This window comes from Gavialis gangeticus, unplaced genomic scaffold (genome assembly GCF_001723915.1).
Source record: "Gavialis gangeticus isolate Ggan-Ray unplaced genomic scaffold, GavGan_comp1, whole genome shotgun sequence".
Lineage (NCBI taxonomy): Eukaryota > Metazoa > Chordata > Crocodylia > Gavialidae > Gavialis > Gavialis gangeticus.
The window spans coordinates 15462488-15487090 of record NW_017729006.1 but is presented as its reverse complement, the minus strand read 5'-3'; the positions used below and the strand labels follow the sequence as shown (position 1 = coordinate 15487090).

The 24603-nt window shown below is 41.3% G+C and overlaps 2 protein-coding genes across 7 annotated transcripts in view; one reads left to right on the top strand and one right to left on the bottom strand.

Annotated features, from left to right (window-relative positions):
* The window catches only part of NPHP3 (nephrocystin 3), a 46026-nt gene extending 30258 nt beyond the window's left edge, over positions 1 to 15768 (top strand). For all 4 annotated transcript variants that reach the window (XM_019508853.1, XM_019508852.1, XM_019508851.1 and 1 more), the window contains 8 exons: positions 1966 to 2155; positions 2289 to 2530; positions 4665 to 4740; positions 5995 to 6122; positions 10124 to 10364; positions 13795 to 13920; positions 14658 to 14773; positions 15069 to 15768. In XM_019508853.1, coding sequence (XP_019364398.1) covers positions 1966 to 2155; positions 2289 to 2530; positions 4665 to 4740; positions 5995 to 6122; positions 10124 to 10364; positions 13795 to 13920; positions 14658 to 14773; positions 15069 to 15249 — 1300 coding nt within the window. In that variant the 3' untranslated portion in view covers positions 15250 to 15768. The remainder of the gene's footprint in view (positions 1 to 1965; positions 2156 to 2288; positions 2531 to 4664; positions 4741 to 5994; positions 6123 to 10123; positions 10365 to 13794; positions 13921 to 14657; positions 14774 to 15068) is intronic.
* Positions 15769 to 19866: 4098 nt separating this feature from the next.
* Positions 19867 to 24603, bottom strand: part of UBA5 (ubiquitin like modifier activating enzyme 5) — a 17977-nt gene continuing 13240 nt past the window's right edge. For all 3 annotated transcript variants that reach the window (XM_019508856.1, XM_019508858.1, XM_019508857.1), the window contains 4 exons: positions 21724 to 21859; positions 21029 to 21104; positions 20487 to 20593; positions 19867 to 20057 (listed from right to left, as the gene is read on the bottom strand). In XM_019508856.1, coding sequence (XP_019364401.1) covers positions 19974 to 20057; positions 20487 to 20593; positions 21029 to 21104; positions 21724 to 21859 — 403 coding nt within the window. In that variant the 3' untranslated portion in view covers positions 19867 to 19973. The remainder of the gene's footprint in view (positions 20058 to 20486; positions 20594 to 21028; positions 21105 to 21723; positions 21860 to 24603) is intronic.

Genomic DNA, 24603 nt, shown 5'->3' with positions numbered 1-24603 from the left:
ACCAAGCTCACGGTGTCACGGTTGGGCGGCCGGGCGGTGGCAATTGGACACGGAACAGGCGGGATTTTTGGCGTGGAGTTCTGAGGCACAGAAGCGTGATGGTTTTAAACAAAGGTGATTTATTTGACTTACGCTTAGAAGGCATAGGTAGAGTTGCTTTCTTCAGTTACAGTAAATACAAACAACGGAGGGGTCTGTTGGCCCACGGGGTTCTTAAGTGAGCCCTTGCTACCTAGGCGGAGCTAGGGGCGGCTGCTCAACTTAATAGTCCCAGGGCTGGTCAATGGCTCATCAAAGGAACAAAACAAACAATGAAACTATAACGAGGTGAATGAAGAACGAGTCGTGATGCCAGTCCAGGTGGACAAACGGATGGTCGCATAGCCGTGCCGAGGTCAATTGCCAGGTGGAAGAAGCCGAAACCGTAGCCAGAGTAGTCAAGAATGATCCAAATCGTTGTCAGTAACCGGTGCCAAAATCAGTCACAAGCCAGAAGAATCAATACGAAAACGAGTGCTGGGTCGTGAGGAGAGGGCCTGGGGATTGAGATCCCAATCTCTCTCTGTCACGCAGTCCCTGCTGATAGCAGCCTCTGCTAACAGATCGAGCAGCTCTCCCTCACTCACAAGACCAACGAACGCCCACCTCCAACAACTAATCACCACCAACCCACCACCCCGTGGGGGTTTCACAGGTCCTATATAAGAATTTAGTGGCCAATCAGATCTTATCCTGCAAAGAAATTTCTAGTCTGATTATGTCATGCTGCAGAGAGACTGAGCATGTGCCTGATCAGGTTTTGTGGGTGACTGAGCATGTGCGAGGCTGAAAAGTAGGTCACAGGTGACTGACAGGCCCAGGGGTTGGGTAGGGGACATGCGGCCTAGGCTGTCTGCACATGTCAGGATTGACTCTTCTGTATTGGCAGCACACAAATGTAATATTTTTTCACTGCCATTTATGTGGAATGATTAATTAATTGGACCAGAAACATGAGAGTAACTGTCTAGTGTACAGGCTGGGGTACTTGTGTGGAGAAGGACAGACATGGGTTCCAGTGCCTGCTACAGTGAGTATTTCATTATTTATCCAATGACTGTTTAGATAATTTTTTTGTTAAAACACTCATTTAGTGGATCAAGAACAAGAATGTAGGCTCCAGCCTCCCCCTGCTTCAGTGGTGGATACCCCAACTAATTATTCAATGGAACAACTTCACCAGGAAAGATGGAGAGCTCTTCTTACCCAGAATAGTCTGAGACCTAATGGTTGGGGCATTGTTTTGGAAGTGCAAGATTTAGATTTGAATCATCTTGGGCTGTCCACTTTGAGTGAATGGAAGGACGGGGGTATGGAATAGGACTGTATATGCCCCTGCTCTTCTGTGAATATATCTCTTAATTTTCTTTCCTTTTCTTACAAGTTCCCAGAGGTGAAATGGTTTGTTTCAAATCAAATGGACTCGGCAATTTTTTTATTATAAGAAGTACTGAAAAGAAATCAAGATTTTTCTCCCCCTCCCTTTCCACTTCTTTTTTTGCCAAAAAACAACAGAAAATTGTTGGTGCTAGTAACCGTAAAATGGTGCTAGTAACCATGCTTCAGTGTAGGCTGCATCTGCATATTCTGCTGTGTGTGATAGACCCTGTCTTGTTGACTCTTAACCATGGTCCTGTAAAGATGTGCATTGGGGGTGGGTACCTGTGTGAATCTGCTATCATGGACTATCTTCTAATTCTGAGTCAACACAGTTGGGAGACGAGTAAGGGGATATATCAATCACCTTTATATGTTACACAGAAGTAACCTCCATGGAGCAGTTCTGCAGACACTTTTTAGTGTAAGGAGGATATCTGGCCTGCATATACCCCTTACACCCTGAAATCTAGCTGAGAGGATGGGTTTCTGAGTACTTTGTTTGTTATTCTGTATTTTACTTCTAATATATTTTCCCTATTACAACAGGGGGCATTTTGCAGAATTGCTGAGTTACTGGCAGCTTGTTGGGAAAGATAAGAGCTCCATGGCAGCAGAATATTTTGACTCTCTAAAGGAATATGAAAAAAGCTGTGAGGGAGAGAAAAGTATGCTCTGTCTGGCTGATCTTTATGAGACTCTAGGCCGGTTTCTTAAGGACCTAGGCCTTCTCAGTCAGGTAAGTGCATCTCTGGACCAGTGTAAAAACAAGCATGAAACTTCAGCAGAGCATGGCACGCAGTGTTCTGTTCCAGTCTGCTTTATACAAAATCTTGCTTGCCATAATCTTCTTCTTAACTTACTTGTTACAGGCTGTTGCACCCCTTCAGCGTTCTCTGGAGATCCGAGAGACTGCGCTGGATCCAGATCACCCAAGGGTAGCCCAGTCCCTTCATCAGTTAGCAGGAGTTTACATGCAGTGGAAGAAGTTTGGAAATGCTGAGCCATTATATAAGCAGGCTCTGGAAATCTCTGAAAATGCTTATGGAGCTGAACACCCCAGAGTTGCTCGTGAACTTGATGCACTTGCAACGCTGTACCAAAAACAAAACAAGTAATATTAACAGAATTTTTATTTTCCCCATTTTCTCAAAATGTTCAAGTCTATCAAAGTGATTACATTATTCATGGCTATGGTTGCAAATTTTAATAAGTTAATTTTAATTCATGTGTATAACTGTCAGCAACATAAATAAAACAATATTCTGGGCGTCGCACTTCAAGAGGGATGTGGACAGCATCGAGAGGGTCCAGAGGAGGGCCACTCGCATGATCAGGGGGCAGCAGGGCAGGCCCTATGAGGAGAGGCTACGGGACCTGAACCTGTTCAGCCTCCACAAGAGAAGGCTGAGGGGGGATCTAGTGGCTTGTTATAAACTAGTTGGGGGATCAGCAGGCATTGGGGGAGTCACTGTTCCCCCGAGCACCGCCAGGAGTGACCAGGAATAACGGTCACAAGCTGGCAGAGGGTAGGTTTAGGTTAGACATCAGGAGGCACTGTTTCACGGTCAGGGCAGCTAGGGTCTGGAACCAACTTCCAAGAGAGGTGGTGCAGGCTCCTACCCTGGGGGTTTTTAAGAAGAGGTTAGATGAACACCTTGCTGGGGTCGTTTGACCCCAGTACTCTTTCCTGCCATGGCAGGGGGTTGGACTAGATGATCTGCTCAGGTCCCTTCCAACCCTAGAAACTATGAAACTATGAATATATCTGTGTCAAAAGGAGAGAGAGAGAGAGACGAATAGCGGGGGCCTACCAAAAGGGTATTATTTATATGTATATATTTTAATTGAACATGCCAAAGACTTTTTTTTTAAAAATGTTCATGCAGAATAGTCATGAACCAGCATGACCTAAGAGTTAGATATCATTGTTAACATCATTTTGCCTGTCTTTATCAGTGTGCCTGTGATGATGGGAGGGAAAAAAAATCTCCTAACTATATTTTTGCTAATCTGATGAACTGAAGTACTAGCCCCAGACAAGAGTGTAGGTTGAATTTTGCAGGTCTAAGTGGAGATGTCATTGTTATCTAGAATGGCAAAGTGTATCCAAGTACAACATTTTACTTTATTTTATTATTGCCCAGTGAGGTAAGAAATGGTCTCCCCATTAGGCACAAAGGTAAAATGCTTTACTCTGTATGTACATCAAATAAATGGCTTTGTCAGTGACAGAGTCAAGGTCTTAACTGTAATCCAGTGCTTTTATTTGATTCTCTAATTCTCTAACTGTAATCCTTCCCCCACCACATACTTGAATGTCCTGAAAATTTCTTGACCCTTCTTAAGAGACCAGTCTTCTTCCTGTTGTATATCCCAAGATATTGAAGGTCCAAAGAAAGGAGTCCTCCATTGTTTCCAGAGGCCAAAATAATATTCATGTGGAGGGGAAAATATTGGAGACTTAAGGCATGGACCCATAAAATAAGTTACTGTGAAGTAAGGCTTCACATGTAGGCTTCTCTACAGCAGCTATCCACATCCACATTCTTAATCCACAGTAAATGAAGGCTAATCCCACAGTAGTTTGCTTTCTTCTAAGAAAGGAATAGGTTCTCACATTTTAGCCCTTTTTTGTTGTTGTTCTCACATTTTAGCCATTTTTAAAAGTGGTTTATGTGCACTGAACTTCTGTTGTTACAGATTTGAACTGATTTCCAATCATTTATACCAGTCTATGTGTAATTTCCGACCCTAGCCCTTGTCTTGTCTTAAGCATTTAGTGTACTTTCATTTTTGACGAAAGGTGAGATTTTCAAAACTGCTTCAGTAACTTTTAGGGGGAATTGTGCTACTATGGGTATGTCTACATGTGCATTTAAGCGTGCCTAAATTAAGCAGGTTTAGGCATGTGTCTACAAGTGTAGGTGTTAAAACACTGCAAAATGTAAAATGCTGCATGTGGAGTGACTTGGGACTAAATTTAGTCCCAAATCAGTCCGTATGCAGTGTTAATGCACTTTTTAATTATGTGCACCTATATTTGATGCCTGCATTTGCAGATATCAATTTTAGACATGAATAGGCTAACTTTGCCGTTTTTAATGTGCATTAATTTAGACTAATGTGCGTTAAAGTGTCACGGGTAGGCGCACCGTATGTCACTTAAATGCTTTTGAAAACCTTACCCAGATTACATACACTGCTGCTATGTATAGCTTTCTAATGTTTTAAATGACTCTTTTCAGATATGAGCAAGCTGAACACCTGAGGAAGAAATCCTTTAAAATACGACAAAAAGCAGCAAGACGGAAAGGCAGTTCGGTAAAGCAAGATCTGATACTTTATTAAATTAAAATATAAGCAAGATGTAACTTTGTTAAATGTCTGAACGGTTCTATAAATTCAGTGCTCAAATGTTCTAGGTTATTGAAAGGATTGCTGGCTGATATAACCAGTTTGAGAGAAATGCCTCCTAAACTGATGCTTTTTCAGCTTTAGTAGGATTGATTACAGATAGATAAATGCAACTGGTGTATACTGGTGATTACTAGAATATAAAGATGTGGATGTAAAAACATACTGCAGATATCAGGTTTTATGGTATTCAGAATTTGCACTGATCTTATTTGTAAAATGAGAATGGAGAAGGTATCTGTAGTTGTCCAGTACAGAGCTGCTTCTACAGACACTGCTCAGTGAAGTGCATGTTGCCATGGGTAATCCCAGTAGTGACAAAAGCATTAATCATTACATTTGGTCATACTTACTAGGTCAAGGCCCTCCTCCCCCCCCCCCCCCCCCCCCCCATCTTTGACATTTTTTTTCTCATTTTCCTTTGATTTGTTTATGTATAGTATCCAGCTGGATTCTTGTGTCAGAGATTATCTTTGCCTTGTAAAGAGAGAGGAGTGTTTGTATGACAAGAATCCAGCTTGTCATACAAGCAAGTGCCTTGCAGAAAAGCAACAAAAATGTCATTTTCCCAGCATGGTTATTTCAAAATAAATAAATTCTGGTTGCTGGGATTTTACTTTGTCAGCTTTTGTAATAATTTTAGTTATGCAAACATTTTATTAGCCCTATAACTATAGTTTAAGTATTTTAAGTGTTTTAAGCGTTACTGAAATGTTTTTTTCATGAATACCAAGTGAAAATTAAAAGAGTAACCAAACTTTTAACATGCCAAAGTTTTTAGCAAAATCCTTGAATAATGTGTTACAGTGGTTTTATTTAAACTTTAGAATGGGACATGGGTTTTGAATTCTATTAAGAGGTGTTAAATAATCTAAACAGATGGTTCAGACTGGAAAGTTTAAGAAAACCAGAGTGCATTGTACAGGGAAAATAAAAGTGGGAAATAACAGACTAAGGATGACATTTGGATGAAATATTATGGGTGAAATTTGGCAAGCAGGAGTCCTGTGTGTCACTGCTCTCAAAACAGGGATAAAAATGGGACCCCTGTAGTGCAAAGACCTTCTGAAGTTCTTCTGCACAGAAGTGAGTTTCAATGATATGCATTAAACTTTTTTATACAATAGTGATGGATTTTCCTTATCTTGTGCTTTGCTTTAGTGTGGATTTGCTCTTCTTCGTCAACGAGCCCTTCAGTTGGAAGAGCTCACCTTAGGCAAGGACACGCCAGATAATGCACGAACCCTCAATGAGCTCGGAGTTCTCTACTATCTGCAGAATAATCTGGAGTAAGTAGTGTTGTAACAAATCTATTGATTGTCTTTTTGGATCAAGAAAAAAGCATGTTATGTGGAACCACCTGCAGAATTCTCAGTGCTAAGCTTAAACATACCAAATACTAAACGCAGCGTCCTATCCAATTTCTTTTATCGCTTTTGTTATGAGACTTCCCAGTATTACCCGGGCCAATGTGCAGTGACCACCATTAACATGGATATTTAGCAAGCCATTGCACTTCCTGGGTGAATTTACATGTGCAATTAACGCAATGCAATAAACTCTGAAGCTGTTTGAGCCAGAGGAAATTGCTCCCTGGTGCAGCATCTACATGTGTACCTGGGGCAGCGGCAATTTAAGCCAAGGCAGAGCAGCCCTGGCCTGGCAGGGAGCAGGGGGGACTGCCCAGGGTCCTGGTAGCAGCATCAGGCAGTGGAGGGGTTGGTTGGGGCATGAGGGTTCTGAGAGCGCAGAGCCATGTGACTAAGTATCAGGCAGCCCCCATGCTTTAGCAACCTCATGTCTCAGCCATCTTCTGTCACTGTCTACATGTGCATTTTAGTGTAGTTATTCCATCGTAAGATAGTACTGTCCCTCAGTTAATTAGTCTACTCCGCCGTAAAGCGCATGTATGTATGTACCCCCTGGGTTTAATATTCTAAGTGCTGCTACTTAAGGTGTGTTACAGGTTTTTATTTATGCCTTTTATAATGGTTCCCTATTGTATCTGCCAGCTTTATAGTGTTCTCTCTCTAACAGCAGGACATTTTTCATAGAGCAAATATTTCATATTCAAATGCTAGTGTTGTAAAGGGTTATGAATAGATTAAAGTGTGTATGTTTGTATATAATGCTAACATCTTTGCATCAATATCTGGCCCAGAGATTATCTAATGTGCTGTGGGAGTGGTGGAAGTATGTCATGTAAAATTAACTGAATTGGGCTGTGGCTAGTTTAGCCTAGTGGGGCTGGATGGGGCCCCAGCCAAACTATCTCTGTGATGCTAGACTGGGGCTACAAATTGAATCTGGCCTGCGGACTGGTGACTGAAGTGAGCCACCAATTTAAATCTGGGGGGGAAAGTGTGTCCCAGGTATCAGAAATTTTGGAAACACTGATCTGGGCACTTGATGCAGTGTAAAATGACAGAGAGGTATAAACGAGGTACCAAAAACAACATTTAACTTACCTGAAAGGATTTCTCCACCACAGCTATTTTGTACTGGCTTACCTGTTACGCATTCAAGTCAGTTTTATTATTAAGAGCTAACATATTTGTATAAATTATCGTGTAAAATAATTTTGTGTTCCACATTGTCGCTTGTGCATGTTTTATACATTTATATAAACAAATCATGCACCATCTTCTAGCAAAGGTCCCCTGAAGGTTTGAGTTGTTTTTTGAAATGGAGCTTTCAAGGGATATTTTGGGATGGTGTGGTGCAACTGAAAGAAAAGCAATAACAGAAAGGAGCTTCAGTTTTATCTCCTATTATCAATTTAATTCTGTTTATGAAGGGAAAGCATCTTTGGTTCCTGCATGAGAATGCTAGGATTGAAACTATCTTTTGAATATGAATAGTCATTCTATCTCTGATATGAAATGAATAATTTCAGTTTATTAAACGGACCCCTTCAGGAACAAGGTTATATAGGATTTGTCAGGATGACAAGCTGCCCAGTTGAAATGAATGCTGCAGGGATTATATGGGGACTGTTTAGTTTGTCATAGGCCTATTGTAAAACAAATGTCATATTAACATACAGCCAAAAGTAGCTAAAAAAATTACATAAGTTTGACCATTTTCAAACACTTGAAAAAGGGACTTCGGAAAGAACTATTCCCTCTTCATCATGTTGGGACAGATCATAACATGTAAGTTAACATATCTCTGTTGATATCAGTGGAGCTATGCTGATCTATAGCATGTTAGAATCTAGCCCAGGGGTCGGCAACATTTTTGGCTGGAGTACCAAAAACACCCCAATCTCCACCCATGCCTTCACTTGGCGTGCTGGAGGCAGATGGCAGGGGACCCATGAGGGGCCTGGTCCTTGTTGCTGGTGGCAGGTGCATGTGTGCCTCCAGGTGGACAGCAGGGGAGGGGCCAGGGTTGCACTGCCCCAGGCTGCTTCCTGGCTGTGTGCCCCGAGTCATCTGTACAGCTGCTGCTGCTATGAGCTGGTGCTGGGGCTCCAGACCCTGGTGCAGTTGTTTGCAGCCTGCTCGCCGCCTCCTGCAGCTGCCCATAGCCCGGTTCAGCTGTGGCAGACAGCTGGGAGGCTGCAAACAGTTGCACTGAGGTCTGGAGCCCTGGCATCAGCTCCATGGCAGTGGCAGCTATACATGCGCCCCAAGGCACATGTGCAGCCACCACTGCCATGGACCCTGGTGTAGCTGTTTGCAGCCTCCCAGCTGCCTGCTTGTGAACAGCCTAGGCTTCGTGGCCAGCAGCAGTTGCCCAGAGCCCAGGCCAGCTATGACATGCTAAACAAAATGGCCCTGCATGTCATGCTCTGGCACGCATGCCAGGGGTTGCTGACCCCGATCTAGCACATATGAGATCCTATCCCGGTCTCTCCACTATGTAGAGAGACATTATAATTTATTTTGCAATCTTTGAAATTGTTTGCAAAGAATGGTACATTCTAATAGCTATTTACCGATTCTCTACATCCATAATTGCTCTACCTGATAGCAAAACTTGATTCATGAGAGAAGTTGCATTGAAGCCTGTGTTACTACTCACTTGAGTAAGGACTATTTACATATTTAGTGGAATGAATAAGACTAAATGGGAACATTCAAAAGATGATGTCCACATATACAAGGCTTTCTTCCAGCACAAAAAAGATTGCTGTACAGATGTTCAAGAGATTTCTTGCTGATAAAAATAGCTCTCCTGCAAAAAGATAGCATGGTTACTTAATGAGGAAGATTTTTCTTTCTCCCAATCTTACTTGAATGTCTGTATGTTTCTCTTGGGAGAGAGAGATACCTACTCACAATAGTTTGCTCCTGTACCTTCTTTCGAGAGAGAGAGAGAGAGAGAGGGAAGGAGAGCACTGGCAGACAACCCCTGAGCAGGCTATCAAGAAGCCCTTTGGGGACCCTGCTCTCTGTCCTGCTAACCACCTGATAGGCAGAGGGTAGGAGGGGTGTTCTTCTGATGCAGAATTCTCTTGGAGCCCCCAGAGGGTTCATACTGCTGCAGAAGAGCTGCTGTCTGGTGCACTTCTCTAGTTCAAACCTGAGAAGTATAGCAGAGGTGGGTGCAGGGCTGGAGAACTCCTGGAGTCTTAGGAGGATCCCAGCCCTGGGCTCTAAATACTGCATGTACCATCCAGCTGGGCAGCCAGGCGATTTAAAAGCCAGGAAGCCAGGCCCCAGGGTAGAGAGAGTTGTCCTTGGCCCCATTTCTTGGTGCCTATGGTTTTAGATCACCCTGTGCAGCCCTTGTGGGAGCACTGTCTGTTGACCGCCTGCCCCTCTTCCCAGGCAGGGGAGAGGACAGGTTGTCTGAGAAAGGGGTGGCCTAGACAAAAGCCCTGTAGTGCCTTCCGGCTTGAGACCTTGCCTGTGCAGCTCTCCAGACACGGGGCAGGAACATGTATGTATGCTGCAGCTCTAGCCCTTAATTTATACGGTCACGAAACTCTTACTGGTAGAAATGAACATCTGACTCAGCCAGTGTAATATAAGCAGAATATGTACCTGCCTAGAATAAAGTGTGGATGTTGCTTTCCTACTCTTGGAGCTGAATGATTGCCTAGTTACCTGCAAGTTCAACAAAATACTATTCTTTAATAACTGGCTTTCTTGAGTTGGTTGCTCAATTATTCACTAGGCCTGTTCCTCTGAACTGCTGTGCTACATTTACTTCACAACCTGAAATTTCTGTTAGACAGTATTAACACTTCTGCAGATACTGAGGCCAGGTCAGTTGCATTTAATGGGTTTCATAGATTTTGAACAGATTTGAAGTACTGCTGCGTGGATTTGTTTTGTAGGACAGCAGAACTTTTTCTGAAGCGCTCCCTGGAGATGAGAGAACGGGTGTTAGGACCAGACCACCCAGACTGTGCACAATCCTTAAACAATCTGGCAGCTCTGTACAATGAGAAGAAACACTACGATAAAGCTGAGGAACTCTATGAAAGGGCTTTAGACATTAGGAGGCGAGCACTAGCCCCTGATCATCCCTCCCTGGCTTACACTGTGAAACACCTTGCGGTACTCTATAAAAAGATGGTAAGTGGATATATATATTTTTGCAGATCATTAAAAAATTAATGCAATCATTACCTAAAGATAAGCCGTTTTAATTGCTGTCTTAATGTATAGGACACACAGGCCATGTCCACGCGAGCCACAAAATGCATCCCACAATTGTGATTTGGTTCTCTGCACTGCTTATTTGCAGCACCGAGCCAAATTTTGATACCAGAAAATCCTGGTATAAAAAAATAGTGTGGGGTAAAAAAGTGGGTGGCGCATGTGATAGTAGTGCGCGCCTCTTGAAACCTGAACCTGGCCCTGAAGAGCCATGCTTCAACTGCTGACCAGGCTCCATGCACCTGGATTGCTGCCGCTGGAGCCCCAGGAGGCCCCTAAGACTCCAGGTAAAGCTGCTGGGGCCAGCCCAGGTGCTGGCCTCAGCCTCCCCTGCCCCACCTGGAGTATTTTTCCCTGGGCTAACCCCACATGCAGGGGCATTTGCCGGGGCAAAAAACAGCAGCATGAATTTGTGCCACTGCTTTTTTCACCAAGGCAATTGCATGCCCCTGCTCATGGGGATGCGGCCCCATTGGCTTTTCTTTATGATGCACATTAACTTATTTATAAATATTTACCACAAATAAAAATGTGCTGCCAGTGTTATGGCCATTGTCAGCGTATTTTTTTTTCCACAGCTCTATTTGAATTCCTCTGCATACTGTATCCTTGAGCAGGAATTTGTTCAAATGCACCCTTGGGCAGAGATGATGGTTTTGACCCTTGGGAATTATTCTGACTGTTACATGTGAAGCATATCAGTTGGCTGAGAATTTATTATAGATTTGGCAGCAGCTTGCAGAGTAACAAAGAAGGCAGCCTCTGGATAAATAACGATGCATGGAGCTGTGTCAGCTCAGTGAAACATAGCCAGTCATTTTGGTGCTGCTTATAAATTTCATAAAGAAGTAAGGATGGAAGAGACCTCAAAAATCAGTTCTACTAGAATGAGCAATAACCCGTTTTTGTGCTTTATGCTTTGCAAATACTAGGTGTCAGATTTTGGCTCATCCAGCCTTTTTAATAAATTAATATTAGAATCCCTACCTTTTAACACTTTTAATAATCTGCCTTTGGACATTCAGTGCTCTCTATATAAACTGTAACATTTCCTTTTGTTTAAACTTAATTCAAACGACTTAACAATTTTCTTGAGTGCTCCTGCATTTTGCCATTCTTATAACTAGAAGAATGTTATAAGATGATCTCTGGGCTAGATTGTTCCTGTGCTCTCACACAGTAGCTGTTACTAAAGGTACTAGCAGAAAAAAATCATAACATAGTTGAATCAGATGACCTCTTTCCACTTCAGGTTGCTATTGCCAACACCACCAGAAGTGTAATTCTGCAAGAGCACTGCTATACTCGTAATAAATGGGCATTGCTGAAATGTAGAAGAAATGAGTGCAGGAAACTAGAACAAAATGGACCAGAGTCAGATACCTGACTGTAGAGATTTACTCACCATAGACTAATTGTTGACTCTATTTACAGTTCTTATGACATAAGGCTATGAATAGTGATGCTTGGAAGAAACAGAAAGCTGTAGACTTAAGATCTAAGGGTACTTTGGAAACCCAAACATGTTCCCCAGGGGGAAAAAATAAAACAAAAACACTATGCCCCATAAATCAGATATAAAGGAGGTTACAGATTCAAATCTGGAGTAGAACAAAATTTAAGTCTACAATAAAACTAGTTGAAAAGTGAGTCTTAGATGGTATTTTTTTAATTATATGTTTCTATTTCTGTGTTGAAAACAAACATTCTTCTTTACCACTTGTGGCAGGTTGGGGAGTACTAGTGCAAACAAAGGAGAAATAATTTTGACTGACAGAAATGAATTGGAAGCCTTTAAAAAATTCTCTCCTAAATTAGATGCTGGTGCAAGGGTCAGCAATATTTGGGGCAGTGTGTCAAAAACACCCGCAACCTCAGCTTGGAATATGTTGGCGTGCCAGGGGCAGACAGTAGGGGAGCCATAAGGGACCTGATCCTTGCTGGTATAAAAAAATAGTGTGTGGTAAAAAAGTGGGTGGCGCATGTGATGGTAGTGCGTGCCTCTTGAAACCTGAACCTGGCCCTGAAGAGCCATGCTTCAACTGCTGACCAGGCTCCATGCACCTGGATTGCTGCCGCTGGAGCCCCAGGAGGCCCCTAAGACTCCAGGTAAAGCTGCTAGGGCCAACCCAGGAGGAGATTGATGTCATATATCTTGACTTTAAAAAAGCCTTTGATCTCATGTCCCATGATCATCTCTTGGCAAAACTGGCCAACTGCGGCCTCGGGTCCACCATGATCCACTGGCTGGGGAACTGGCTCCGTGGTCAGACCCAGAGGGTGGTGGTTGACGGAAGTCAATCGTTGTGGTGCCCTGTGACCAGTGGGGTCCCTCAAGGCTCTGTCCTTGGACCTATACAACATCTTCATTAATGATGTGGACCTTGGAGTCAGAAGTGGACTGGCCAAGTCTGCCAATTGACACCAAACTTTGGGGCAAAGCAACCACACCTGAAGACAGGAGGGTGATCCAGGCTGACCTTGACAGGCTCAGAAAATGGGTGGACAAGAACCTGATGGTGTTTAACACTGAAAAATGCAAGGTTCTCCACCTTGGGAAGAAAAGCCTGCAACATCCGTATAGGCTCAGCGGTGCTACGCTGGCTAGCACTACGGGCAAAAGGGACTTGGGGGTCACAATTGACCACAAGATGAACATGAGCCTGCAATGTGATGCTGCTGCTAGTAAAGTGAGCAAAACGCTGGCTTATGTTCCTAGGTGCTTCTCAAGCAAATCCTAGGAAGTCATTCTCCTGTTGTACTCGGCCTTGGTGAGGCCGTAGCTGGAGTACTGCATCCAGCTTTGGGCTCCACAATTCAAAAAGGATGTGGAGAAGCTTGAGAGAGTGCAGAGGAGAGCCACGCACGTGATCAGAGGGCAGGAAAACAGACCTTATGATGAGAGGCTGAGAGCTATGGGACTCTTCGGCCTGGAAAAGCGCAGGCTCAGGGGTGATCTGATGGCTGCATATAAGTTTCTAAGGGGTGCTCACTAGGATCTGGGGGAATGTTTGTTCACCAGAGCACTCCAAGGGATGACAAGGTTGAATGGTCATAAACTCCTCCAAGACCGTTTCAGGCTGGACATAAAGAACTTCTTTACTGTCTGAGCCCCCAAGGTCTGGAACAGACTGCTGCCAGAGGTGGTTCAAGCACCTACTTTGAATGTCTTCAAGAGAAAAATTGATGTTTATCTTGCTGGGATCCTATGACCCCTGCTGACTTCTTGCCCCTGGGGCAAGGGGCTGGACTCGAATCTTCCGAGGTCCCTTCCAGCCCTAATGTCTATGAAAACTATGTTGGCTGTAATCAAATGGGTGTATGATTCTACTGATTTATTTTCCAGGGAAAACTTGACAAGGCTGTACCTCTATACGAGTTGACTGTTGAAATCCGGCAGAAGTCATTTGGTCCAAAGCACCCTAGTGTAGCTACTGCCTTGGTAAACCTAGCTGTCCTTTATTGTCAGATGGTAGGTTTTTTTCTGTCATATGCATTTGTTTCATTGTTCAATATTTCAACAATTTTAGATATTAAAGACATTTAACTCCATTTAAAAAAATCCTTATAGAATTTCCATTTAAAGTAACTGAAAGAGCTTACTTAGCAGAGGAAACTTAGTAAGCAAAATGTGATTTATTTATTAATTTTATTTGGAATCATAGAAATATCCCCAAATCAGGACCTTTTGGTTTAAACTAAATGTAAAAGGCATTTTTAGCAGCATGGTGTCAAAGCATCATGTGCGAGCACTGGTGTAATAGTCTCAGACAAAGCGCTACATACAGATATGATGGTGCTCATCTTTGATGGAGCTATGTTGAACAAGTGTGGCTCTGTATAGTGTTTGAGGTCTGATAAAGCTGCACTTGTAGACAAACTTAAAATAGGTTAAAGAGAAATGTTATCAGCTTCATTCCTTAGTCTCCAGAGCAGTAAACTAAACTTTTAGCAGATTATACTTTGCTTTGACATTATATTGCCTTCCGTGTGCTGGACAGGGGTCTGTAACGTTACGTTAAGATTCTTAAGACATTACAGATGTTTATCTAAAACCTAGACATGCAACTTATACTCAATTTGAGCTGAGTTTTGAAATTAAAAGATGGGGAATGTTTCTAATATTTGTAAAAGCAAGTCAGTAAGTGTAATATACCTATTTAAATAACCAATTTTTAATTTAGTCTTCTCTTCCCATCCTACCAAAAGAAAAAGCGAACTGAAGCCTTACCTCTGTATGAGCGTGCATTAAAGATTTATGAAGACAGCTTTGGTCGTATGCATCCTCGTGTGGGAGAAACACTAAAAAACTTAGCTGTGCTAAGGTAAGCATGTAGCTCTCGCCATATTCTCCCAACAAGGCAAACCACTCTTAAATAAACAAATGGCTGTTTTGAGCACATGCTTCTCAGCCTTTTGTGGGCTAAGATCACGTGTAGGCTGATCACTTGTAGGCTCAGATCAAGTGTAGCATCAGTGTATTTAGTAGAAAATGTGGAGCCTAATCTATATTTATTGTTGGCAATTTTAATTAATTGCATGTGACTTGTAAACTTCTACAGGATTGAGTTAGCATGGGATGTTTTAATCAAATTTGATTTTACTTTTTCTCTATCAAAGTTATGAAGGTGGAGATTTTGAGAAAGCAGCTGAACTGTACAAGAGAGCCATGGAAATAAAAGAAGCAGAGACTTCGTTGATAGGAGGAAAAACTGCATCCCGACACTCATCCAGTGGAGACGCATTCAGTTTAAAAAGTGCATTATCACCAAATGTTTTCCTAGAACATGGACAGAGGTGATGCAAAAAGGCACAAAAAGAAACTGAATACTAACAGAGACAACCTTAAACAATGAGGAAATCAAAATTAGTTTAAGCAGCCTTTGGAGATGAAGGTGTTATTTGGTAAAAAACCATGACGACTGATAATATGAACACAAGGTTTAATTGAATTTATCTTCATTCATGCTGTTTTTGTGGACCATTGTACATGGAGTTGGTATCTTCTGTTACATATATGCCATTTGTGTTGCTTGTCAGATTAAGTGCGTGCATATCCCCAAACTCAAAACTTAGGCAGTATAGGCAGATCCAGGGCACACACCAGAAGCCCACACTGTCCTGATACTCTGAGCAAAGTGTTGGGTGATATTCAGGGCTGCTCCAAATCTCTCCAATGCTCTCCGAAACCATCTTTATTACTTAATTTGTGGTTTGGGCATGAATAGGGTTTATTTCTCTGTTGTGGTCCTGGGCTCGCTTGGGTGACTGTGTAGCCATAGCTTTAGGCTTAGATAGTAGCTACATCCCTAGTGGCAGAAATGGGGACCACGGAGGCAGTTCTGCAGTTTCTCCTGCAGGTAACAGGCTCTATCTGGGGGAGAGAGCTTCTTTCAGTAAGGAAATTCTTGCCTATGCAAGAGTTTCTGGTGCAGGAATGAGTGCCTGTATGCTTCGGCTGTTTTATTCCTGGAGACGAAGTGGAGCCAGGGAAAGGTTTCCTGTGTGTTCCCCAGGCCTGGCTGAACCCAGTCTGGGGAGCAGCTGCTGCTCCTTTCGTCTCAGGGACATGGAGGAACAGAGTGGCAAGGAAAAGCTCCCTGCCCCTTCCCTAGCTTGATGTCACCTCAATCCAGGTAGTGTGGGGAGTGGAGGCTATTCCAGTCTTCCCCAGGGACCAGGAGGAACAGAGCAGCACCCTTTAACCATGCTGGGGAAAGCAAAGGGAGAAGGAGATGCGGCAGCTGCAGGCTGGAACACCCATTTTCTCCCCTCTTGCTTCCCAGAAATTCACAATGGTAAAAATGAATGCTTGTCCATAGTCTTGCTTATTCAAACTGTGGCTGATACCAGAAAAATACCTCTTACTGCAAGTCGCGGGGTGCAGTCAATAAAACAGGTACTAGTTGTAGATAAGTCGTCTATTCCTATTTCCACACTTCAGCATTTATGCAGTTTGATTACTGTTGCTTTCTACCTCTTCAGGAGCAGTTTAAATTGTTGTAGATTCACAGTAATTTTGTGAGTCACTTTTGCCCAGAGGAGAATGCAAACCTTCATTTGTTGATATTTTGGTTTGAGGAAATGGTTCTCTTACCAGGAAACCTTTGAGTTTCTTTTTCTAAGATAGTTACTGGGAACACTAAGTTAGCCCACTGAGTCTTTTTTAAATGTCACATCCAGTTATTTTTAGTGAGAAACTACAGAGAAGATGAAGAGTTAATTGTAGATAAATATTTAAGTCAGTTTAATGAAACTGCTTACACTACAGCCTCCAGTATTTGAATATGTTTGTTATTAATCAGCAAGAGAATTAGGGAATATTTTATGCCCAGTGAACAACAGTAAATTAATAATCTTATGTTTGTGTGCATCCTTCTAAGCCAGATACCGTCATGGATCATTTTAAAGTTTCTTCCTGCTTATTTATGAATAAATACAGTAAATTAAATGGACTTTTTTTTTTAAAGATACGCACTTTTTTGGCGATTATTGGAATCCTTTGAAGCATCAGTATTATGTTTCACAAAGTCATAATCTGTGTGTTCACCTAAATTTAAGTAGCAGAGACTGATATCCAAGAAGGATATTGTCTTTTCCAAAAAATACACTTTTCCCTTTAAAATAGGCACTAAAATTTAACTAAACTTCCTTCAGCCCTGGTTCTAACTAGAAAGAGCATGCTATTTTAGGGTAGGATATAACTTGGAAAAGACAATTTTATGTAACTACAACTGAGTGTACAATATCAAAACTGCCATTACTGATTAAGATTTAGTTGGAAACCACAAGTGTGAAGTTATTGCAGCATCTCTAATAAAAATTGTGATCTATTATATTTCATATGTCTTTGCTATCAAAGCAGGATTTTTCTACCACATTTGTATTTCTTTATATATTTTGACCAATTTCTTTAGAAGACTTGTCTAATATAAACCGCCCCCCAAACCTGTTTTCCCAAAACCACAGCCTAAAATTATCTTCCTCCTTAGTCCCTGTATAATCATGTCTTTGGGTAGAATATTTATTAGGTATTGAATTGTCATGCATGATCTGTCTTTCTCCTCTGAACATTTTGTTCTCGGTTTGACATTATATTATGAACCAGCTTTTCACTTTTTCTTTTCTTTAAGATGTACAGTGCCATTTTAAAAGCTTTCCCATGGATTGAATTCCCAAACTTTTAGCTGTCACCACTTCCCTCTGAATGCACTCCAATCTGGTATCATTGTATGACTGTGTTAACAAGATTTAATTGGAGTGTTACTTTTCTAGAGATGGATAATCTACCCCTTAGGCAAATTAGCTCCAGCAACGTAGTTTGTGCATCATGTGCATAAAATGAGACGAACTGTATATCAGATAAGAGCCAAAATTGACGTAATTTATTAAATATTGTAACACTCGTGTACTGGAGAGCTCCACATCAAAACAGATTATCTCAGTGTATCGGCGCTAATTTAATAGGACAGTTCTATAGCAAGATCTAATTTCTCAGATTTACTGTTAAAATTGTAACACCTGATATTATATTTTGTACCTTTAAATAAATGAATAAAGTAAGACTAAAAGCTGTATATTCCTGCTTTGTCTAACATACTAAGTTGCTGGGAGGGGGGAAAAATCAGAAATGTCCATTAAAATCTTCCCACTTAATGAAAGTGCGTGGTTCTACTACACTAGTACATTAATTTTTTAAAAGAAATTGCAACTGTTAAAAAAGTTCCATTGCACATCAAAAATAGAATCAAAGACCCTTCTAGACTTTAATTAGCTTTAAATACTGGTATGCAATTCCCTTCAAAATGTCTTTTAAACATTATAATCCTACCTAATACTGTTGCAATTTGAAAGAGGCAAATAAGAGGTAAATGTATTAACAGAAAGTTTTATGTACACTGAATAAATAACGAGTCATTTGTTGTGTATTAATTAGTTACTTCATAAATCTGTGTATGTGATATAACGTAATATTTGGCCTGTATAAAGGTGTCAGCCATGTGGGTAGCAGCTGAATGCTGACCAAATCATTCCCATTTCCTTTTGGCAGATGCAATTAAGAATCTTGCTGGAAATTAGCTTCAGCATCAAGTATGTGCCCAGTTTTCATTCTTCAAGACAAAAGCCCCTGTACATGTGTGATTTCCGCCCCCCGCTCCAGCAACCACTTCTCAGTTTTGGTTTTGGCCTTTCCCAAAGGGAATGCAAGCTAATTTAATCTTCCAGTTATACACAGGGCCAACAAAAACCTATTGTTTTCAAAAGGGGCTGCTAACAAGTTACCTTAACCTACTATAATTTATAAAGGAAAACAAACAGGTTTTGAAGTTTACAACTGTTGCCTCTTTGTATTCACTGCAAGCAGGAACATATATTTAGATTCAAGTACTGCATCCTATTAATGCTTAAGAGACAATTTGTAAGAATGGTACTTCAGCACTGAGTTTAACTTGCAGAACAGTACCAACACTATCAAACATGCAGACATGAAGGATAATTTGCACCGATTTGCTATTGAAGACATGAAAGTTCAAAATTATTGTACTGTATTAACTTTGCGTTATTTGTAAAGTAAGTAGCATCTTAAACTGAGTGACTTGCAGCCCTAAAATTGGACCCTGTTAATTGGGTTTAGAATCAAGTTTTGCATATACAAGCTTGGGTTAGGTATTATTCTAAAATCAACTACTACTGTTAGATTAAATTAACTTGTATAGGGTAACAAAAAAGAGTTTTGACAGTTCCTGTACAAAGTTTTTTCAGCAACTAATCACAAGGATTTAACATGTAAACACATGGCTGTCAGCTGTAGTTATGACCAAATAAGACATCTGTTTTGGTTTGTTAGGTCAGGAACCTAACAACAAACTTACCGAACAAACACATGCTTAAAGCACACTCTCAAACAAAAAGTGTACACGTTTTAGAATAAATGAAGATATTATACAAACTGACAAAACCCAGGAGATGGATACTCTATCCTTCAAATTGTTTAAGTAAAATTTAAGGCTCAAAAACATGTACAGCAAAGTCGTAATGAGAACAGAGACTACACAGGTCATTAAACAGCAGCCAGTTGGACATTTACAACTATGGTTTATTGGACTTGGATTTGAACTTGGCAACATGACAGACTTATCTGCCCTAAGCCACTTGATTTACCCAAGGTTACTCCATCTCCAAATAGTCCAGGTAGCAAAGTATATTTTTATGGGTACTATACTTAACATTGTTTTTGTCAGTTCATCTACCACCTTTAATTTTCTGTTGTGGATCTGGATTCTGACACGGCTGAGACATAACAGCTAATAAGAGCACAACTTTTAACATCAAACGCAAGTGGACAGTAGAATATAAATATAGAAAACTGAGATAGTGTTATCTGTGTCAGTAAGACAGACAGCACTTTTACCATAAATTCAAGTTTTAAAACTGTTCTCATAGGAGTTTAATTTCCTCAAATATATCTTGCAATATTTCTTGATCTCTCAAGGTCCAAAACATCCAATTTGATATTTCTTTTATCTATATGTTCTTCATTTTGGCCATGAGTTCTTCCAGGCTTTCCTCTGATTCTGCCACTGTTTCCTCAGCTACAGCATTCTCTTCCTATTGGCAAAAGGGGAAAAAATAAAATGAGGTTTAATTTGTATCTTGGTTTTTTTTTTCCAGATCCAAGGATTTCAGAGTACAAACTGGAAGATTAAACCTAAAATCATTCACAGTTGTGTGGCTGATTAGAGTTCATCAGTGGACTACCATTCCAATTAGGATTTACGATAAAGCTGTTAAATACCAGTTCTAAATTCATTCCTAAATTTGGTTGTAATCTGACTACCATCTTTCTTTCAACAGAAAAAAATATTATGAAAAAGGTGTTTGGAATGTAAAAAAACCTGGAAAATTCTTGTTTAAACTTCAACACAAATTGACATAAAAACAAATTCTCAGGCTCCTTAAAACTAGCTTCAAATTATTCCAAGTTTCATAAATGTTTATTGTACAAAAAGTGGTATAAAATAGGGCAGCCAACATTACCATATTAGGTATGGTATATGCTACAGTAATTCCCTCTGGAAGGTTGGGGATTGGACCAGAAGCAGCTTGCAGTTCCTCTTCTGAAACTTCTGATACCAACTCAATGCCTAAGTAGTAAAAAGAAGTTTTGTCAGTTTTCCTTTCATTAAAAGTATAATACTTAGAAAGTAACAATTTCAAAGTATGCATATGTTTAATTCTTTGATGAAATGTGTTTTTGGTTTCAGCATAGCAATGCTCTTAAATCCAGCCCTTGAGGGAAATAAAAATTTATCTGAGATGTCCTTAGTGGGGTAGAGAGACAGGGAGTTAATGGATGCTCATTCAGGCTCATTCTTTAAAGAAGGGACACCCAAGTAAATTTAAATGCAAGACATTTTTCCTCTAAAAGGTATAAAATCTAATAAATATTTTCAAAAGTTTAAAAGAAAAATGTGAAAAAAATATTAACATTCTTCTGCAATCCATGGTGTTCAGATTTGAAGATTTTAACTGAAGGCTGACACTGCCAGTATCTATTTGTTTTCAAGTCAATCTCTTACCCCAGTCATTGTCTTCATGTACTATTTCTTCTTCTTGTTCAATTACTACTTGTTTTGGTTGTAGAGCTTCTTTTTTCTGAAGAGATGAAAGAAAGAAAGAGACCCATGAATCTGCAGTTGCTATTTTTGTTACGTAGTTGAGAGAGGAGTGCTAAAGCAAGCTAACAATGTTATTTAAATGGGTTACTTTATGGACATTTAGAAAATGTTTACGGATTAAAAAAATGGACTCTCCTTTTTACTTTTGGAGAAAATGCTGCTTTGAAGATTCAGTATCTATACCCTTCAATTATGGGTGAAAGGAGCCACAGTATGCATGAGACAGTATCAGGGAAGACCAAAGTTCACTTTTGTGAGTATGAATTTGACCTCCAATTGATTGGGCTTATTTTTTGTTTAAAAAGAAAATAGGCAAGTACAGGCAGAATTTTAATAAAAAAATGTTAACATCTTTAGAAACAAAATTTAGAATATTATAGAGTTGCTTTGCAAGCCCAAGACCTAAATGATTGCAGAGAAAAATTATTTTGGGGACTAAGGTTTGCCAAGCTACTTTTCACTTTGACATGACCTGAAACCGTTTGCAGAATGTGCATTATGAGAAAAGACTAACATTACCAGTTTTCAGCATTTGATTAGATATTCAGCATGCATTAAGCTTTTTATTAAAAATCCTTCCAAAATAAGAATTTTACCTTATATATTTCCTGCTGTTTCCTGCAATTTTTGTCACTGCACTGTGGGTTTGGCTTCATTGCCATAGTGGGAAAGAAATCTTGCATTGCATTGTAACCAAGATAGTAACTCACAGTACCAAAATTTAATAGATACCTAGGAAAAGCAAATTAATAGGCATAGTTTGGTTTACAGATTCAAACATAAGTGTGTTTTTCCAGATGTCATCTTTAAAATACATTTGTACCAACAACTGTAGACAGGTTGTGACACTGAATGTTTGGTATTTGGGTTTAAGCAAGCTGTACTACTCCAGAATTTATGTATCAGAGCCTCTGATAGTGTAAACTGGCACTCCTTAGTTGATGCTAATGAACACATGCTGATGCATACACCTGTTCCTTTGTGTCTGTATAGGGATTTTTATTTCATTACAACCAAAAAAGCTATATTTAGAGTGAAAGCTTCCTCTCCACCCCACTTCAGTCTTAACACCTATTATTTTTAAGAGAGAATTTTCAAAGGCCAGGCGGAGTGTGTGGAAAGCAGCTGGGAGCCTGAGCCCCATGCCCTGGGGCAGGAGCCGCCTAGCTGAAGACTCCTCCCACTTAAGAGTGGCATGGCAGGGGCAGGGGCAGCTGCCACTGCTGGAGATGAAAGGAGCTGAGCAGCACCTGGGCGGCTGCAGCTGCATCACAAGTGGCCCTACTGGTTAAGTGTGCATACTGGCTGGGAGAGCAATGCAGGCTGCACCACCTGGGCAGAAGCACAGGAGGCTCAGCTCCACGCGGAGTATTGTGGGGACAGTTGTGGGCTACATCGTCCAGGCAACCTCTGCTGCATAAACCCCAGGGCTCCTCCCTTTCCCTACCTCCCCAGCTAGCTCCCAGGACCTAATGCCCAGGCAGTGCCTCTTCCCCAACACCTGGCAGGGGCATGCAGGGAGTGGATCACACACTGCCCCAGCTGCACACGTCCCTGCCTGCAGAACTGGGGTCTGTCCCAGCTCCAGCCACATGCTGTCGCCATCCTGAGATCCTGGGGTCTCCATGGAGACTGGCCTGGAGCCGCGCAAGCAGGGTGTGCAGCTGGGGGGTGGGCAGGAAGCTGCATATGGGCCTGGATCTTGGGGCAGTGACAACGCAGGCCTGGGCCTAGGGCAGAACAGTGATTCACTCCCTACAGGCCCCTGCCCATGGAACCCATGGCAGTCACAGGGGCATGTGGGTAGTAGGATCACGGCTCTGCCCCAGGCCTTGTGCTGTCACTGCCCTGCACCACGATCCTGGCCTCGCCCAACTTCCCTGCTCCCCACCTACCCACACCCCCATCCCACACAGGGAGTTCTGGCAAGTTGTCGGGGGGAAGGGAGATGGGTTGCTGATCCAGCCTGCAACAACTCATCAAAACACCCTATTTGTGGCCCCTGGGCCCAAATAATTGCCCACCCCCCCAAGCTAAAAGTTTCTGGACAATCATCACCAAAATAAAGTTAGTCTAGAATTCAATAAAATTTAATGAAGAACTTGACTTATTCCAGCCAACCTGATGCAATTTCATAGCCTGTCTATCTGCATTTAACAAGAAAATTTTGAATGCTGTACCCAAATGATTCCAAAATTTTAACAGAAGTTCTAAGCATCAGGGGGTAGAATTCTATCAAATTTTGGTGAAAACAGAAGCGGGGAGACGCTGCGGCCCCCCGACCCCCGGTGGTTAGCATGCTTGTAGACTTCAACCAGAGCCGCAAGGATTTTTAATTCAAAAGTACTAGCAGATTTAGAATCACATCCCCATACTGCATCAGCTATGACCATCAAACAAGTAGCATTAAGAGTATGTCTATATGGCACAACGTACAGGTTTCCCTTACCAACCATTAGGGTTAGGTTCCTGAAAATTCCTGTGGTTGGCAAGACAAAAGGCTTGTGGGAAAAATGGCAGGTGGCGGGCTGATGTGTGGCCACAGAAAACCAGGGTTACTCAAAACTGTATACTGTAATAGCCAAAATGGTATACAGAATATTACTCAATGGGATACTCAAAACCATGAGTTTTGAGGGAAACCTGGATGACAATCTCCATGCAGAGATAAATAAGCAAGCTCTGGAATGGGAAGCAATATACTGCCACATTAATTAGGAGTGGTGCACCAATACAGCTATGTAGCGCTTCCAGAATGCATGTTTACTTGTTCAGAGGTAGCTCACTTTCCCTACACAGCACCAACTTTTGCTTAGTCATGTGCTATCTGACTTGCATTCCAGACAAAAAGGAAGAAAAGATAATGATGTGGGGAATGAGTGCATACCAAGAGCCTTGACATGAGAATAAAATGTTTTGACAGGAGAATGTAGGATCTTGGCATGGGTAAAGGTGGTGAGTTTGGTAGGAGTCCTTGAATTAGAGGGGATGGGATAGTTGCACTTAAGGAACTCTGCTGGGTTAGCAGGGTCTACAAAAGCCCTTAGTGTGTGAATGATCTTGGCCTATTGCAGCAGCAAAGCATTCAACCTTTCAGTCAGCATGTGAATGACTGGAGGATGGAGGGGGGATAAACTCCAGAAGACAGAAATACCAAAATCATGTACACAAAATAGTTCAAGATTTTACATAAAGATATCTGCAGTTCTTTTGACAGCTGGAGTTATAAAATGCCAACTGGTTAAAAAAACAAACAAACAAACAAAAAACCCCAAAACCCCATAAACTATAAAATAAAAATATTTGATTCAAGTATTTTTCTTTGATTTTTGTTCTTCATTTTGACTTGAACAACCATGCTGTGATGTTCTTTAGGTTTTTACATTTCCTTTGCAGACAGAAGAGAATATTCTATATAGTCTATTAAAAATAGTAGCTCCAAAACAAAGAGCTCAGTGACTCAGACTGCCTTCTTC